We start from the raw sequence: 20,274 nt of genomic DNA, 5'->3' as shown, positions 1-20,274 counted from the left end.
TAATACCCTTATTTAACAAATAATCTTACATATTATACACCTGGTACTGTCTTTAACATTTCAAAAGGAACTTTGATTAAGTTAAAGAGTTATGGAACATTGATGGTTTTCACATTTAGGGGACCGCACGTCCGGTATACACACATATTATTGTTATTCAATATGTAGAAGGTCTTGTGGCTAATTTCGTACTTATGGAATTCAAATTTAAATGACTGATATTCATTCATTGTCAAATACACAATTTAACATAATAATAAACGCAAATAACTTTAAAGTCAATACAATATATTATTTGTAAATTATGTTATAAAAACTTTTTTCTTTTACAAAATCAGTATGTTTCCTTGACTCCAGATAGCTTTTTTTTCTTTGATGAAAAAACTACTAATCTTGCAACGAATATATTAAAACAGCTGTTTTTGCTGATGTTTGACGAAAATAAATAATATTGAATTCTAACATTTTTATAAAGTTAGCACTGAAATTCCAAATCTTTTGTAGGCCCTAATGCTCGGTTCTATTTGGTTTTATATGTGTATTTATACATTTATTGTTATTCATACAGTTAGTTAGATAATAAGTCGAAATTGGCCAAGACTTGTCACTTTACAGTAGAATGGCTGGAAGAGAATTAAGTCTAATTCTTCAGGTTAAAAATCCGTATTTCAAAAATACTCCACACTGCATAAATAAAGTTATTTGATTATTGCCTCATTCGTATTCGTAAGCTAATTTATAAGAAACAACCAAGTCAATATTCTAAAATGTGTGCCATCAAAGTGATGATAATGGGAGTAACAAATAATAAATCTCTGATTATCTTCCTTCGTGGTAATTGGGACTAAAATTACTTTACAAGTATTGCTAGTCATAAAGAAATTAAGCCTTTTAAAATTTTTGTTTCACAACATAACTGCATTGCTATTCAAATATTTTCCTTTAAAAACGTATTTGAAACTATACAGACAATATATAGTACGCAGTGTGGATCCCAGAGGTAGATTATTAATAGTTACAACGATGCTGAATAGTTTTCAACCCACTTGTGTTTTACAGTGCAAACAATACGTACTTGAAATTGGTCGAGTTAACAAGCTAATTTAATTACTACAACTTCACTGCAAAAATTGAGTTTCGAGAACATGTGTTTTTCTTTGTATCGAGTTTTGTAATTGTTGCAGGGCTCTGCTTTAAATATTTTGAAAGCAGTTTGGGCAACAAATGTACCCAAATTTAGTGCAATAGTGCCTAGTGGGTAGCGTCTTACTCTTTTAAGTAGTGTTCCAAGTATTGTTATTCGTATGTACAAACTAAACTTGATAGGTTTAAACCAATGTTATATACACAATTTAAAGTTTCATTTAGGTCTAACACACTGATGGAGTATTTCATAGAAAACTATTTGTAATCGTAGTATTAATAATCTACCTCATTTTCTATACAACCTTATCACTCTGGGAAAGGGTTATTACGAAATTCAGACTGTAAGTACCAATAGTCATAGATACAAAGTAGACATCTATCACCAATGTCAACGATGTAATGATTTGATAATGTACGTCAAATTTTAAAAGAAAGCTTCTGCTCCACAAAAGGCGAAATTATATGTCTGCAATTACTTAATTTAAATTACAATTCAAAAAGACAACTGATGGATTACTGCCTCCTCACAGTCACTTTAAAAACCCAAAAAGTAAATTCAACGACAGTGCACTTTCTGATTCCAATCCTGACTTACCAACATGGACTTTTATAGATGTTTACTTTGATATCTACAGCTGATTATTGGAAGAAGTACCCTGTTTAGAAAGTCTCATTGAAGTTTAGTGACTCCTGGTAGTTGCTGGAGGTGCTCCGACTGACCATGAAGGAGTTGTTGGTGGCTGGGGAGATGAGAGAAAGGGGAAGTGTGGCCACCGCGGAGATGGCTGTGGAAGGGGAAGGGGTTGACCACGAGCCAGGGGATGGGGTGATGAGGGGAGTCGCCTGGAGTGACAGAGACAGAGGAAGCGCAGCCGCTCCGGAAATAGCCGAGGATGGAGTCGTTACACGATGTTCGTTCATGGACCTGAACCTCGAAGATCTTCCGAGTCTGCTGCAATGGCACTTCAGTAACCTGTGACATGGAAAACGTGTTCAACAATAAACATTGTTGGAAGAAGAAGAATTGGTGTTCTTTCATGGACCTGAACTTCGAAGATCTTCCGAGTGTGCTACAATGGCACTTCAGTAACCTGTGACATGGAAAATGCTTTGATCAATGAAAATTGTTGGAAGGGGATGGTTAGACACTCGGTGTTCTTTCATGGACCTGAACCTCGAAGATCTTCTAAGTCTGCTGCAATGGCACTTCAGCAATCTGGAATAATGTAAAATGTGTTGAAAAATAACCATTGTCGGATGATAGTTTGCTAGCATCATCTGAACCTTGAGTATCTCAAGTTGTTTGCACTTCAGTAATCTTGAACACATAAAATCTAGTTCATTGAACAGTGATGGTGAATTTTGGAGTTGTTGCACATTGTTACTCAACCAAGAGGGTATCCCAAGGCTACTACTGTGGCGCTTTAGGAACTTTGAACAAGTGAGGGTTTAAAAAATTTTCATAAGCACTGCATCAAATTATTCTGTGATATGATTATTTTACTATCAATGAGCTTTTAATAAACATAGTCAAGCCTAAGCAATGGTTGTTTTTGCATTCTTTCATCAGTCTTTCGAGGGACCTTGAAAATTTGTAGGGAAACGCAAATTATGACTCATTAGAAACCAAAGTTAATCCTTGTATTTATACCAGGACATTATTTTAGATCAATCAGTTGCCGCTGTTAACATTCAAGAAAGTATACAACAAATGAATTTGGGAAGCTATTGTTTGAGTGGCCAGTAAAGTTAAGCATTAATTCAAGCTGAATTGAGTGTTGTATTAATTACTCATGAACTAATATGCTCCTAAATCAATCCTATTTTTTAATAGAAAAATCTTTCAATATTTTGTCATCTTAAACCAATTTATGATTAATAGCAAAAGGAATATCAAGCGTTAAACAGTAAAATATCAGAAAACAACAATAATTTAACTATGGCTCTTCAAGTAAGTGAGTTACCATATTTTATATTGAAATTTAGTTACTGCACTGCTTCTGCACTGAAAACAAACTTTTTGCAAGTACCAAGAAAAACGATAAAATATCGATCAAGATAAATGAACATGTGAGAAAGGTTATTCACTGAGAGAACCCATTTCACTAACACATGTGATAAATCTAATTTTTAATGGAAAACAATCAGAGGAAACGAACTGACAACAGAAATCCGCAGAAGTGATTGACGAGCAGAGGTAACAATATAACCAAACCCTCTCCACCGTCAGTCAATCCTTCGCTCCTGTTTTTCACTCTGATTTACTGTTATTTTTCAACCCTGTATTCGAATTTTCTTTCCGAAAACAAATTTTGTGCGATCTGAGTTTTTTGAGTATTGAGTTGTTCAGGAATCATTTAGGTTACAGCTAATATAACGAAGATTTAAAATGTTGACATAGATTTTGGATTTTATTAAGGTCAAGTGTCACATAAAATGAAAAAAGTTAAAATATGTTTTAAACATGAACCATCCTCATATACAGGGTTCACTATATTAATTAAGAGTTATATTCCTATAAAATAAGAATATGGGGCATAATTATGAAAGTAAATGTTGAAAAAGTAAAGGAATGACTGAGCTTTGTAAACTTTCATAAGTTTTTTTTAATAAAGCATTCCATTGTATTAGATTGTCCTTGTTGAGAAGTTTGTAAGGTGTGTTTTGATTATAACTAATAGGTCAATGGTTACTACTATGAAACCTTAGTAACTATGCATGTCAAATATTACTATTCCTATTTACAGCCACCGCCTTACTTTAAAGGTCTCAAACCCACCCCCTATTCAGACAAAAGTTTAACCAAGAAATATTATACCCGAGTCGTAAAACATGTAGTAAAAACATCGCAGCTGCATGACACTGTTTTGCACGACTTCATTTTACAGCTTGTAAACATCTTCATAGTTAAATGTTGTGTTCCTTGTTTGATTTGCTGCACCTGAGAACACCCGCATTGCGCTGTATAATGCAGTTGATTCCAAGTACCTTGCCAAGAGTTGTCCCATGCGAGATGTTAGTTAACCGTTATTTTTAACAATAATCTGTTTAGTTTAAAATTATATCACAAGGCTCTCTTATAACCATTTCCTACGTTTTGATATTATATCGTACTTCCATATCTTGTATGTCATGTAGTAGATTTAATTCTGTGCAGCAGTATAAATATTTTTCTTGAAGTTCGCAAACATTTTTCGTTTTTTTTTTTTGTTTCTTTGGCCGCTAGGTCTGAACCCCGATTGTTGTTCACGTTACTTCAGGTTAGACCTAGGGGTTGCAACATTATCACTTAGATAAAATCCATTAGTGATTTAGTGGGATTTGAACCCTCATTTGATCCCCCCCTGACCTCGGGGACCGAAATATCGTGCTCTAACACTAGGCCACTAGACCAACTCGCTCCCCGAAACCTCCCCGAAACATTGATTATTAGAAAAACATTATCCAACGCCTTTATCAAATCCATAGTCTTATCTTATAACTTGTTTTTAAATTATGGTTCAGAAAGAAATATTTTTTATCCAACAGATTAGCATTTAACAAAAGTTTATGAACTTATCAAAAAGTCTAGTAACTGAATGCTTCATTTTCCTATTGTTTAATTCCATGTCCCACGATGTAACCATTCACTCACTGGTATTTTTCTAATATTCGTGCTTTTTCCGTGGCTAAAACCGAGAGAAAAAATAAAATAATAACAGTATCACAATCCAGCAACATTAGGCTAAAGATCTAACACTGTTTATTCGCCATCAACGAATAAGCTTTTAAAATATAATTCCTTTAAAGTTGATAGTATTTTAAGTGAATAAATAAAATTTTTACAAAAGTTTGTTTATATATAAACCTCTTTAGTTCCTATGTTATTTGAGTCTTCAAATGAAAGGTTTCATTTATTTTAATCCGTTCACAAATTTCTAGGTGGTTTGTCGGGAAGTGATTCAATCCCCTCCACCTCACCCTAACTTTGAAACAACAGCCAACACCTGATCAGTTTATGTATAGATCTAGCTAAAATAAATAGTGTTGGGAACCCAGGAAACATTCCCTTTAAACAGCCTAAATTTTGTGAACAGACTATATCCTTCCACTAAATCAGTTTTGCTAGTTATATTAGGCATGATCTATAATTTGTCTAAGTTATATAAGCTAACACACATAAATCAAACATATTACAAAATTACTGCCACACAACCTATTGGACCGCACTCCGATCTCCCACGATTCCCACTCATACTTCACTTCTACACCATTTTACTCAAGTTGGCTATTTTTTCCTCCAATACTTCACTCTTACACTATTTTACTCAACCATCCCCAGTTTACCTGATAAATGCGTTTCTAAAAGTCCTGTTGAAGATTGTGTAGATGATTGGGTTGATGGTGGAGCTGACGTAGCCAAGCCACAGGCATATGTTGACCACGTGTTCAGGCACAGGACACTCAGGACACGCGGCGAAAAGGATGTTCAGGACGAAGAACGGCGCCCAGCAGAAGACGAAGGTGAAGAACACCAGCCCCAGGACCTTGGAGGCCTTCTGCTCTGTGGCGACTGCGTTGGCCGCCAACGATTGCCGCTTGCTCCGGTTGCCCAGGAACCTGGGAAAGATGGAGTTTGTTAGTTTGAGGTAAACAAATTTAAGTTTGTACATGAAGATCTCTGAAACGGAAAGAGGTTCGAACAACTAAGAAGGTCATATTCCCTCCTTTATACGTAGTCCACCGGTAATATTTCATATGGAGATTAGTGGGGTTTGAATTATACCGTATAGATCGTTGTCGATTACACACCAGGGTTCTATCTAAAATCAAAAGAAGACAATGATTGGTCTTACGTATCTTCGGAAATAGTCCAACAATTCAGATTGCTCAGTACATAAAACGAAAGTTTTTAGTTTTAATTGTGTTTTTGATGAGTTGCAACTTGCGATGCTTGAAAAGTTTGTTTTCGCAACGAAGCATTTAAGCAGTGGCTACACTTGCCCGATTCGGTCCGGTCCTCTAAAATGTGGACCAATGCTTCCCATGTTTTTAAATGGAGGCGGCTACAGCAGCGGCTACACTTGCCCGATTCGGTCCGATTCGGTCCGGTTCGGTTCGGTTCGGTCCGGTTCGGTTCGGTTCGGTCCGGTTCGGTTCGGTTCGGTTCGGTCCGGCCCAAATTTGTGTTGGTTGGCTACACTTGTACGAATCGTTTCGGTCCTGTCCGGTCCGGCCATAAGAGGTAGCTACATTTGTACGATATTGTGTACGATATCATGCTTTTAATTTTTTTTTACATAAAAACTGTACATTTCACATGTTTATAGTTATTTTGATCACCATCAGAATGAAAAACAGCACTGCTTGTTGCCAAAATAATATCAGGTCTATTTTCACAACTGTGCAACCTAATTTGCTATAACACCTAACATGTACTGTATAAATAAATGTTTGCACATAAAAATTATTATTGATTTTCCTTTTAAATTTGTATACCCATTTCAAACAATGTAGAAGCAGTATGTATATATTATCATTTAGATTTATATTCCCATTTCAAACAATGAAGTAGCAGTATATAATACATCAATACTTTACATGTATATAATAATTATATATAATAACATTTATAATATTAGTAAGATTAAATATAATTAAATGAACGTTTTGTGTGCAACAGGGCGTACAACACAACTGACTTTATAAATAACCCAAAATCTTAGAGCGTATATTCAAATTGAGTCCCCTTTGTATCTTGACTCACAGAGAGCTTAGCAGCTTCCTTTAAAACATGTATGATGCCATTGAAGGGATCCTATTAAAACTTATTTCACATGTAAATGGATATAATGAACATTGGTGGCAATGGGGGTTAGTACAGTTCCTACTGCATTTTAAGGTACTGCACTCGGTATACAAATTGCATTTTCGAAAGACTTTTATAAAACTGTATTTTCGATCAAGTACTATTTTTCATCTTAGATCATTCATTTCTATACTTAATGCCACCCTGTGAAGTATTGAGTGTATTTTTATTAGGTTTTTCTTCTCCCCACATCGGCTTGAATTTAAATATGCTCACATGTGATCGTAAATTTTAACTCAGGATACACATCAAAGAAGATCTTATACATACAAATGAATAATAAAAATCTGGGCATAACATTGTGCTAATTAGGAACATCATTGGTTCATCAAAAACTTCACAAAGACAATAATTCTTAACAAACCAAATACATTTTTAACTATATTCAAACTGGACGGAAGATGGTTCCAAAGAATAAAAAAATATTGTTACAGAAAAATCTAAAGCACAACAAAGTACCTAATACAACAAAATTAATTAAGCTCTTAAACTACTTAAAATATATCCTCAATTATTGCATAAATTCTTGCATTATTGCATTATTATTGCATAAATGACATGGTTTAATGAGTAAATATTTTACAAACAGAAAAATAAACAAGCCAGTTTATAGACAACAATGTCTCTGAAAGATCAAATAACCTTAATGAGCATGAATATTTCAATTAGTTTTCAGAGGTTGAATACTTTAATATTATCTACATGCAAATGTCTTAAATCAACCAGAAACCTCAAAGAGTACAAAGCGTTGACCATTTAATCACTAACATTTATTCACTCTTTTCAAGCTAAATAGTACAATCCCTTAGGAATGTTCAAGTAAAAAAAGCATAACCCAAAGCAAATTGGATGAATACCAAAGGGGTTTTTGACGCTTCAAATAGGAAGAAGATTAAAGCATTCCATTCGTGAACATTCAGTTTTCTTCGTCAAAACAATGGATCTGGTTGAAGGTTTAAAAGTAGGCTAGTACCAGTGTAAAGCAAATTTGACAGGAGCATTTGGCGATCATAACAAGTCCAGAGATGCACGTTTGTGAAACGATTGCCAACACTAACATGAAACACATCGTAAACATTGTTTGGTGTGAATCTGTGTTTCACACTCGTGCAAACTGGCTTTGTTTCAAACACTCGGTATGTTTGTGTTTACTCGATGGGAATCAGTTGACTGTTGAATTTGTGTTTACGTATCACTCAGAGTCAACTGTGAGAAAGGTAAATTAAAACGTAACAAATAACGAAGATACATTGGTTTTGGTTTGATAAAGGGTTTCATTAGTTAAATATTGGAAAGCCTTCTGCAGAATATTGATTCTATAATTGGATTTTTTTATATAGTAGTTGTATCCATGTTAAGTGACAAATCATGATTCCAGGATTTAAAAACACTGAGAAAAAACAGTTAGTTCATAGGCTGTAGAACACTAAATGACTAATTTTAACCAATGGTACTTCATATGTGAGTATTTTTACATCGTTGGCATTTTTACACTGTTCCGTAAAGGAACTGTACAAACCCTGGTCTGTGCCATTTACCTCTTGTAATGTCAACCTTTTGTTCGATTCCACTATTAGCCCAATGGCAAATGCCATCTGGTCTGAAATCACCCCACTTATAATTGTACCATATTTTTGAAGGTGAGATCCCCAGACAATTTTGGTCCGGTTGATTTTGTGTGTTTGAAAGGTAAACCAACCTGTTTGACTATAATTGTAATAGAAATATTGATCTTTTCACAGAAATTGAGATCATAAAGCAATTATAATTTACTCTTAAAGCATACTATCACTACAATGATTTTACTTCCTTACTTAGAAGGATTAAATACAATTGTTACAAATAACTCATCCTAAGTCAGCTGAAACCAAAATTACTAATTGCAATGTAAACGTAATTACGGTTTTGAAATTAACTATACGCGTACCAGACATAGGATAATGTACAAAATATTTCTTGGAAATACTCTTGCAGGTGATATGCGGTTTTTGTGTTCAAAAAATGAGGATATGGCTATGAATGTTGTGAAACTCTAGAAGTATGATAACATAACCGAGATAAAATATTACAGGTTGACAAATTGGCCTGAATGAGATCCAACGCTTTATAATATTAATTACATTAAACTTACAGTTATAAATGATATGTCACATGAAAGAGCAACTCAAACAGTTTTATTCGTTAGCACCAGTGCGCATGCGCGTGAAATGTTTACACCGCGATCCGCTAGAAAGCGGTAGTAGCAAAGATGGCGACTAGTGAACAGAAAGCGTTTTGTGTTTTGCAGTTTGCAAAGACTGAATCTGTAGTTACTGTGCAACGTGCGTTCCGCATTAAGTTCGGGTGTGATCCTCCAAGTGACAATAACATCCGTAGATGGTTTCATCAGTTTGAAGATACAGGCTGCCTTTGTAAAGGGAAGAGCACGGGACGACCAAGAGTTAGCGAAGAGGATGTTGAGCGAGTGAGAGAGTCGTTCACTCGTAGCCCAAAGAAATCAGTTCGGAAGGCTAGTCGTGAATTAGAAATTGCTAAGTCGACTGTTTGGAAAGTTTTAAGGAAACGATTGCAACTACGTCCTTATCGTTTACAGTTGTTACAGGCTCTAAAGCCTGCAGACCATGGTTTACGTGCCAACTTCGCTAACGTAATGCTGTTAAATGACGATGAAGATTTTCTAGATCATGTTGTTTTCAGTGATGAATCGACCTTTCACCTCAGTGGACATGTTAACACTCATAATGTGCGGATATGGGGCTCAAAAAATCCTCATGAGGTCGTACAAGTGCAACGAGACTCCCCTAAAATCAATGTTTTTTGTGCCGTATCCCGGCGGAAAGTTTACGGACCTTTCTTTTTTGGTGAAGCTACTGTTACTGGTACTTCTTACCTTGATACACTAGAGCAATGGCTCTTCCCTCAATTGGAACAATATGAACCAGAGAATTTCATTTTCCAGCAAGATGGCGCGCCACCTCACTGGCATAACGAAGTACGCGGTTGGTTGAACGTAACTTTACCCGACCGCTGGATTGGCCGCAAGGGACCCAATGACAGAGCTTGCTATGCGTGGCCTCCACGTTCACCCGACCTAACGCCATGCGATTTCTACCTTTGGGGTTTCATCAAGGATCGTGTGTATGTGCCTCCATTACCAGCTGACCTCCATGAATTACGAAACAGGATTGAAGCAGCTGTTGCAACAATTACTGAAGACACACTGCTCAACGTTTGGGAAGAACTCAGCTATAGACTTGATGTGTGCCGTGTGACAAATGGTGCTCACATAGAACACTTGTAAGCTTGTATATAAAACTGTTTGAGTTGCTCTTTCATGTGACATATCATTTATAACTGTAAGTTTAATGTAATTAATATTATAAAGAGTTAAAACCCCGATATTCATTTATGGACACCCGTATAAAGCAAACTAATTCAATTCTTACTATTATATCTTTGTAATTATTCTATTCTTTTAACCTTTCCGTGTATATCAATAACCAGTACTCGTGCTAAACTTTATTAGGTCTTTATAGTACAAAGACTGATTGCAAAAATTTTAATCTCGAAGTTATCTTTTATACAATAAACTTCCATATTGCTGTCCAATAAAATTATACCTCATGAATAAAATATTTAATCTAAAGTTAGCACAGATATATTGATCTTTCTAATCCAAGGTGGTTGCTTTAAAGGGTGTGATCTTTTACTATCGATAAAGTTGTCGCCAGATTTATAATAAAAATTGACTTAGTCGAATTACTCCACCAAGAGACTGCGCTGATTTGTGTAGAATACACCTACCTTTTAACTAAGTCAAACCGACATGACGACTTATCGAAAACTAAAGAATATTTTGTGATAGCAACAATTTTCATAGCAACGATTGACGGAGACTGTAGCGCAATCTAGGAGTGTTTAATTCAACTATGTTCCTTTGAATCAATTTAGGCTACTATACAACTGTTACATATTATTTATTTGATGTCTAATTTTGTAACCATAAGTCAATGATACAATCCAACCTGCATTCATAAACCTTAACAAGGCCACGGTGTGACAAAGTGGCAACACCGCAATCCCGGCCTACTGAATCAGCTGTTGCATTAATGCAACGTGTGTCTTACACGTTTGTTATTAATGTTGTTACCATAGCAATAGGCCGGCCTGTGCGACGTTGCCACAAATATTTGCTGCCCCTTTACGCACCAAGATCCGTGTATTACCTGAGGTTGAGGGCTGTAGGCGCTACATTTAGCGGGAGCCGGAGTGTCCTAGGCCGACTATGGCGGGTCTCTCGACTGATGTTGTCGGGTGTCTGAGTCCCTTGGTCCACGGATCCCATTTCACCCCTAGCTCCACCTCCGTTGGCATAGCTCAGAGCCGGCTGGGAGCTGCTCATTGCTCTCATGGAGTTGGAGTGTCGGTTGCTGTCAAAATATCAGATAAATTTAGACATCAGAAGTTTTTATTTTGTATTGGCGAGTGGAGGGATTCGATTCCGGAACCCTTGGGATCAAAGTCCCACGCTTACACTAGACCAGCTTGACAGCCTGAGATATTGGCTGCAATGTAATATTTCTTTTACTGCCAATAAGGCTATGACAATCTTCTTTGGCAAAATATTTCAGTACAAGCTCTAGTTTAACTCAGGTATATAGGTTCAACTCACCATCAGGATGAATAAAAACTATGAAAAAAGGCGGTTTGTATTTACAAAAACAAGACAGTTTGGCAATGTCTAAAAGCATTTGATGATCAAAGTGGGCAGGATCATTTAGGTGGGCAGGATGAAAAGGCATAGGTAGACTTGGTACATAAAAAATACAAAAAATAACAGCTATGACGACCAGCCATGGTTGGTGAGGTTCAATCTCAATGGAGCGTTTCCGTAGTTTAATAGATCCAATAGTTTGTTTAATTATAAGCTAATCTTTTTGACTTTGTATTTAGCTTATTAATGTCAAGCCTTGAAAAGTAATCGTACACTAATTAATTAACTATTTTTTCATGTTCTGTTATATCCAGGATTACTTTATTGGATGGGATTAGAGGAAGATAACGATTCTTAGTACTTCAGAGATAACCAAAAGAAACATTTTTATCTGAACAACACCAGTTAACAGTTGATGAGTCTCCATCTGCAGTTTGTGTAGTTAAAGTTGAAATATCGGTCTTAACTGTGATTCCTTTGTTTTCTTCTTTAACTAGCAAAGTTTAATCTTCTTTCGTGAAACATTTCATTCTGACTTTTTTAGCAACAATCTTATGGATTTAAAGTAAACAACAAGCTAAACAAAATTTCAATTACTGTTATAACCATGTTTGGACTGTGTCGATAGAGTTTTGTATAAATGTGTTTTTTGATTGAAACTGAAGAGAATTTAACTTATCTGTTCAATATAAATATTTTAACTACTAACATGCACTCGTTAGTGAGAGTGTTTACTAATAGCTTTCAATGGTAAAAAATATCGTTATTAAATAATCCTACATAGTTTATAATTTTTATATTCTAGCTTTATATTAAATATGAAGCTTTGAAATGAAAAATGAAATTTTAATTTTAATGTAACAAGGTTCAACATTTATGAATGTCAAATTAGCCAGTGTAGAATTTGGGGATTCAATTTAGATTGTAAGTAAAGGATTACCCGCATAAGTAGTAAAACCGTTGCAAGATGGTAGTATAGGTAGTTTTCCACTACTATATACTCGTATAGTATATCTAGATATCTATCTATACTATATCTATCTAGATATAGTATATATAGATATCCATCTATACTCTATACTATATTTATCTATATATAGTATATATATAGATATCTACTCTCAGCCATAATAGAAAAAAATAACATTTAGGCATTGAATAATTAATTTAAAACTTTGAAGGTAATCTTTGGATGAATTGTGTTCGGTTATAATAATATCATTATCAATAACTACCGCTATTATTTTGGGTTAAAATAATAAAAAATCCTAGAGGCCCACCAGCTGGTTACCTCGTAAACATGGTCCTACAAAAAATTCCTCGTGGCATTATTAAAGTGTTTATCGAGTTGAAATAAACTTTAAAATATACACAAAGCTCCAACCTATGCCCTGGACGAACTAAAACTTTGTAATAATTGTGTCTTTGAGTATTTACAAAATAATTTTAAAAATCCTAAATTAGTCTTTTTCACATGTGATTTTAGCTTTTAAATAACAGTTGAACATACATTTATCCCCGTCCACTGCAACAAAAAGCACACAATCATTGGAAAAAAATGGTTTTAGAGTGTTGAGACCTTGTACCGTAGAGGCATGTTTAGTTAGAAACATTAGTATGTTAGCCGCCATCTTGAATTGACCCGGTACTAAACTGTATGACTAGCTTGTAATCTATAATATAGTCCAAGATGCAGTAAATGCTCATACCTATCCGACTGTCCCGGAGTCTTGTAGATCAGCTTGTGTGAGGTGCTCATGGAGCGTTGATGTCTGTCAGGCGTCTTCTGGAAGCGGCCTCCGAGTCTCCTGAAGAGTTCAGAGTCTTCTCCGGGCTGCTGGGCCACAAAGCGTGCTTTCCGTCTCAGCAGCTGGACTGTGAGGGCGTACGTCACCACCATCGTGACCATGGGGATGTAGAAGGCCACGAGAGAGCCGAACACCCAGAACGTGCGGTTGTTAATGGCGCAGACTTGTGGCTCCGGCATTATGTTGAGAGGATCGTGCAGACCTGCACATGCCCAAGGATAACTGTGTTGCTAGCAAGAGTAAAACAAAAGCATACATCCTTCTGGTGTCTACACCACTGGAATTTTCAATAAAGGAATTGCCTACTCTATGAAAGAAAAGTAGATCGAACTCATTTTTTTCACACCAAAGTGTAATATGCTAACCGCTAGATAACATATCAAAAGTGTCACTGTAAAATGTTTTAAACCTAACTAATCTAACGAAATGTATTTTTTACAATATTTACCCTTTTAAGCAATAGTTGCAATCACATTAGAAAATGAGTGGGTACTGACATCCATTGCGATAGGTGATACACTCTTCTTGTTTCAATTCAGGGTGTTTACAATGGGCTTAAGTGATATTTATGGTGGTCAACAAATATTTGGATCCATTTCGATTTATCTTGAGAAAGTCTGTTAAGTCTGGTTTTATACTTGAAACTGTAGTCTTCGTTGGTGAATCAGGTAGCTTTCGTTGTAGAACAAATCTGTTTATTCACTTTCCCTTCTATTTGTGTGGTCTAAGTAAACAAATAACCTTTTTTCATCAGTCATCTACAAACTAGTTCATCCGTACCTAGTAATGTGATAGAACTGGACACCAGCATCGAGAGCGCCCAGACGAGAGCTATCTTGATACCAACCAGTCTTTTGGTAGAGTACGTGTGGCGGGTCTTGAGTGGGTTGCGGATCCCGAGGTACCTGCCTAGACTGATGAAGCACATGTGCATGATGCTGGAGGAACACGCCAACACGTCGCAGGTCACGTAAACGTTGCACCACACCACGCCCAACGGCCAGTACCCTGTGAACGTGACGTTAGGTAATTTGTTAAGTAAATAGCATTGTCAAAATGATAGGACATGGGCCTGATGTAGCTTCATTTCATTAAAAGATCAAAGAGACGTCTCACCCAAGTCCATTCTGCATTACCATATTAATCATAATGGGGCATTTGAAAAATTCTAAATAATAATGTTTTTCCCTCCACTTATTAGCCTCCAGAACTTCATTTTATACACTTTTTATACAACTTAACACTCCAGGAAGAGCGTTAAGGATTATGTATGGATCGTCCATAAATATGTACAACTCATCCTAATATATTAAAACTTGCACATTTTTTTACAAGTTGTTAACCCATTAAGTATTATATAAGTATATAGTTACCTAAAAATCCAGGAATCGCTCCCAAAGGCATGACGAAGAGGCTGACCAGCAGATCAGCGATGGCAAGCGAGAGCAAGAAGTAGTTGGTAACATTTTGTAACCTTCTGTCTAAACATACTGCGAGACACACCAAAATGTTGCCAATACCACCAGCAACTATGAAGACTAGGACGAACAAGAAACTCCATTCGTAATGCGGGTTGGCCCCAGACCCCGAGTAGTTGTCCCAATAACACGTATAATCCCCGGGGTCGTTGAGATCACAATGTACATGAGAAGAGTTTATCGCAGGCAGGTACAACCACAATTTGGACAAATTCAACCCAGGAACTAGCACTAGATGTAAAACTTGGTCCATACTGTCTCCTGTACAGTCGAGATGTCTTCCTGCTGTTGGTTGGCACAACAGTCCCGCTCCCTCCCCAACCCCACAGTCCAGCGTGGAGTTGTCCAAGTGGCAGAGCCAAGGTGGGCGCCATGTTGTGACGTCACTGGGCTCCAAGGTCGTGTTATCGAACTGCGTCGACCACTGCCGAATGCCGGTGAACATGGCGTGTCCCAGAACCCGCAAACACTCACTACTTTTTCGAACATTCACGTGCACTTCTTTCCAGTTGGCACACTTGTATAACTCATCTTATATTTTCCTTCACTCGTCCTGCAATCAAATAACAATTAAATTACATAACGTAATTTTAAGTTTAACAAACGTTGAAATTGATTTAATCATCTAATTTAGTCTAGTCGGCGAGATACAAAGAGATGCTGTCTGTATTTGAGAGTGTGTGTGTGTTAGTCAGACAGTCTGTACACGTTGCACAAATGAGATTTTGATCGTCACCCGTGACGAGGGTGTTGTGAAATAGAGTCGCACGGGTCCGTACTAAGCTCTTCCTCTGCATTCAGTTCATCAGTAGAAAGCCATTTTTACTTCTCTACTGATTACTAAGTCGACTTGTGGGTTAGTTTTTATAATATCGTTTGCCAATGTTGAAAGGCATAATTAATTAATTTATCATCAGCTGAAATTGCCCGATTTGACCTATGATTAATTGGTCTTATGTCGTTGTCCAAAAATCAAAAACTAATTTAACCGTATTTTTTCTTATTAGTGACATTGTTTCTAAGAAGCAATTGGTAAGTGAGACCTATTGTATATTGATACCCTGACGTTCGAATAGTCTATTATAAATTACTACACATTTTAATAGTACCAGGAATTAAAATGTTTGTAAACAAGTATATTTACGTTGACTATAATTTTTGTTACAAAAAATTATCTCCTTTGGTTGATTTGTCAAGCAGTTAAATAAACTTTTACGTTATTCCCATTATATTTTCTAACAGTTTTAGACAGCCTCCTGTTGATAAGTGGAACTCTAAACATATCTTATGTTTTCTAATAAAATAACTTACTAAGTATCAGTGGGGTACAATTAAATGAATTCCTCTAAAAATCCCGTAATTAGATATATTTTATAATACCATGTTCTTCCTCTTGTTTGCGACCTGTGAAACAACCAAGGGAAGGCATTTTTAGTAAAAAATTGTGTTAATTTTCACCTTACACATCTTGTACAGCCTGTGAGAAACAACCTATAAAATATTGAATGAAAACGGTAATGCAGAGGCTAAAGCAGCACGTCAAATACCTATGTGACATTGACATATGGTCTACTAGAGCGCGTGGATATGCAAACTAACTGTCGCGCATATTTTACCTAATGTCTTCGACAAAGGTGGGAATGGAGACAAATTTTCGACTGTTCTGTGAAGGCCGCCGTGAAATCAGCTGTAAAGATACAGGACTATCAAGTTCGCTCGGAAACAGCTGAAACAGATTGATTTATCGTCAGCTTAAACTGTATTTTTTACTGTTTTAACCGTAAACAGCTGTTTTCACCACTCTCTTAACTGTGGGCTATTTCAAACAATGACACATCTGCGTGGGTTTATTATATTACATCATCTGTATTACTTTTTGTCTTTTTGTTTTAAAACTGATTGGAACTGTTTTTACGCTCATTTAATTGGAGATGAGTTCAAGTAGATGATTAAATCCTCTGTCACATCCAATGATCCATCATAATTTTACGATATGAGTACGACCGCTAAGCTTTTGTTTCCCAACCCCATAAATAAAAAATGCAGCCTTTCGTAAACATATCACTGAAATATGGAGGTTAAGTTGTATGATTACATAATTACTCAAATCTTTTCATAAAATACGTACTTTAAAAATGTGCCGGAGTCATTTTACGTCGAGTATTTGGTGGGAATTATTATCACATATAGCATATAAACAAGTATTTACGTGCAAGAATACACGTTTATGTACATTTAGTAACGTAAAATAGTTCTTACAAAACCTTTTTGTGTAATATCTTACAACCCCTCCTCCAAGTGCAAAACTCCCATCATGTTGACACAAACAAATTGTGAAACCTAAATCTAAGATTTCGCACTAAAAACTGGCATAAATAAAATAATATTGCAAGCGCACAAAAATACAGTTGACAACCTCCAACGTAATAAATCAGTGTAGATCCTAACCTGTCAAATAAATGGAGTGTCGATCTCCCATTTGATCAATACAAAACCCCTTCCCCATCTGCCCCGAGCATCTCTAATAAATCGTTTTATCCCTCGGTTAATTTAGAAAGTCAGGTTTTCAGATTCAACTCGTCACACATTAATCTTGTAGATTTTAGAGGAGTAAACATAGGCACGTCTTCCATTAGTTTTCACGTGAGTATGTGTTTTTATTGATTAACATTATAATTATGCAACTTTGAATGCGTGCTCGCTTTAGTTCTCAATTCATAAGACTACCATAATATTATTTGATAGCCAAACGATACCTTGGATACGTGGATTAGTAATTATTTTTACACTATGGTCTAATACATTTTCACATCCACTTTTACATTCTTGTCAGGATAGCTAGAATACGATTTTTTCATTGTATACTCACATAATCTTTGTGAATAAAATCTGTACATAATTTATGTATATAGACATATACGTGCCCATATATGAGGTAGTAGTTTCAAACATTTATTATCGAAACTAAGAAGGTGAAAAGCATACAAAACTTTACCAATGCATTATACATAGGCCTATATACGGGTTTTTAACACAACCCAAATTACAAGTACATACGGAGACAAAATGTTTGAGGATGTTCTTCCTCGTACGTTGGTATCCCTACTTCATTACCGATCAGCTGATTTTCATTAGAGCATTGTTTCCTAGACTGTAAGCTTTGTATGCCAACATTTTTGCTGTTTTCAGATCCAAATAGGTACCATAACTTTTTAAACAGTTTATAAATAGTTTATTCATTTCATACTGGAATCACACCTGAATAAATAATATGTAGCCTTTTTTGCCATAAAACTTATGATTTTAATGTATTATCCTACTATTTTATATGAACATGCAAAAACACAATTATGTTGAGTCTTATTCAAAATAATTTACAAATAAGACTAAAACTGGTAGTGAACAATGCAACTATGCATATCAGATGAGTGGCAATGAAAAAAGATTATACGAAACAATAAGCTAATTTAGTCTTTAATCGTTGTCTTTCGGTACTTGTAGAAAAAAAACACCCTGTTGCTGTCCAATGATATTCTTCTTTGTAACATTAATCTGACGTTGTTTGGCATAGAAAGACAATTTTCCCTTGCAATTTGGAATAAAGAACAAACCGTTTTTAAGGTAATGCGGTCAAATTCTTCAAATATTTTTAATCCGGGAAATTGCTAGAAAAACATCAAATTTATTTCGATTAAATTACATACCGGTACTATAAGATTAAATTTTAAGCTGTAAATAATTTTAAATAAAAAAAATAATTATACTGCATTATTATGACTGTATTGGTGATTGTTTAAGCAATCATCATAAAACAGTTTGTAAGATTTAAGTAAGTCTACAGATGGAGGAAGCCAAGTCTAGAGCTGAACCCATTTGAAACTGATGGCAACAATAGCGGATAGTAGATGTAATGTAACAAATAGCTTAACCACCCAATTGGCTTTGGAACAAATTAAATCTGCTTAGTTTAACTCAATCGCCATTCAATTAACAATACAGACAGCTGAATTTCGTTTGTGACTAAGAGAAATGGCTGACATTTGTTTCTAAGTTACCTTGATTTGTTTATGTATATTGTCTATCAATTTAGGGTTTTGAGAATGCAAACTTTTATTTTGCCAAGATTGAATATAAAAAATGGCAATGTAACATAAATATTGAAAATTTAAACTATTATTCTGTTTGTAGTGACAATTTTGTTTCACATCTTTTTTGTAAATTTGATTTTTCCATTACCAAAGCAAACTTATAAATTTAAACATAAAATAAAGTAATAGTGAAATAATAATTGACTGTATTTTGTTATTTTTGTATTTTCTATTTAACTATAATTCAACATAAATAAAAGTTTTACAATGGAAATGTCATAATGAAGAATTAATTTGGAGAAATTCAAAAATAAAATTGCGAAAATCCTTATAAAATAAATAAAATCATATTTCAAATACTAAAAACAAAGGTTCTCTTGCATTTGTTCTTAAACTTGGTCATTGTATATAATTCAAGTTTAAAAAATTTATTATTTCAAAATAACCTCCATTTCGAAACTTTGATAATTGTTTATAGCTCATGACGATTAAAGCCAATATTAAATTTGATAACAATATCTTAAATTGTTTTTAAAATATAAATTAAATACACGAAAACCCAATAGGCTGATATCTCACTGAATAATTTTGTAACAAAAGTGTTTTTCTTGGTTTTCGATTTATTTTGACCCATTAACCCTATTCCTAAATCTGTTGTACTTACTTACGAGACACCCTGTATGTGTATAGTGAGTAAAATATTACTCTATAAAATATTAAAGATGTGGCTGAAGTACCGACATTTTATTAATATAAATAGCATTGTGTATTTTTTTATTAACTCGTTATTTAAAAAAATATTACTCTATGTGGAGTGTATATAATTAGTGTAATATAATATTCTATGTAGAGTGTGTAGAGTGTAATATATTACTCTATGTAGAGACAATGCGATCAACGATATTACTCTATGTGGAGCGTATGTAAGTAATGTAATAGAATATTCTATGTAGAGTGTGTAGAGTGTAATACAGGGTGTTCATTTGAAAACTTTCCATATCTGTTGTGTGCAAAGGTAAGGCTTTTAACACTTGTTTGTTCTCAATTCCCCCTAATTTGGACATGCCAAATCCAATAAAATTATTTTCAATTTTGAAAAAGGGTATACTACAAGTTATCTTAAAGAGTAGCTCAAGAATAAGCTTGGAAAGAAATTTGGTGCTGTTCCGTTCAGTAGTTAGGGTAATACGGT

The 20,274-nt window shown here is 35.1% G+C and overlaps 1 protein-coding gene across 1 annotated transcript in view; it reads right to left on the bottom strand.

Annotated features, from left to right (window-relative positions):
- Positions 1 to 941: 941 nt before the first annotated feature.
- LOC128993167 (5-hydroxytryptamine receptor 2A-like) overlaps positions 942 to 20,274 on the bottom strand; it is a 42,744-nt gene continuing 23,411 nt past the window's right edge. Inside the window, exons 2-7 of the mRNA XM_054416929.1 lie at positions 14,890 to 15,547; positions 14,297 to 14,524; positions 13,418 to 13,718; positions 11,221 to 11,424; positions 5,473 to 5,745; positions 942 to 2,119 (exon numbers count right to left, since the gene is read on the bottom strand). Coding sequence (XP_054272904.1) covers positions 1,807 to 2,119; positions 5,473 to 5,745; positions 11,221 to 11,424; positions 13,418 to 13,718; positions 14,297 to 14,524; positions 14,890 to 15,439 — 1,869 coding nt within the window. The 5' untranslated portion in view covers positions 15,440 to 15,547 and the 3' untranslated portion in view covers positions 942 to 1,806. The remainder of the gene's footprint in view (positions 2,120 to 5,472; positions 5,746 to 11,220; positions 11,425 to 13,417; positions 13,719 to 14,296; positions 14,525 to 14,889; positions 15,548 to 20,274) is intronic.

Source organism: Macrosteles quadrilineatus, unplaced genomic scaffold, assembly GCF_028750875.1.
Source record: "Macrosteles quadrilineatus isolate MER2022 unplaced genomic scaffold, UCM_ALF_1.0 Scaffold_4__1_contigs__length_99947679, whole genome shotgun sequence".
In the NCBI taxonomy this organism is placed as follows: Eukaryota; Metazoa; Arthropoda; class Insecta; order Hemiptera; family Cicadellidae; genus Macrosteles; species Macrosteles quadrilineatus.
This window is presented reverse-complemented; position numbering and strand designations above follow the sequence as displayed.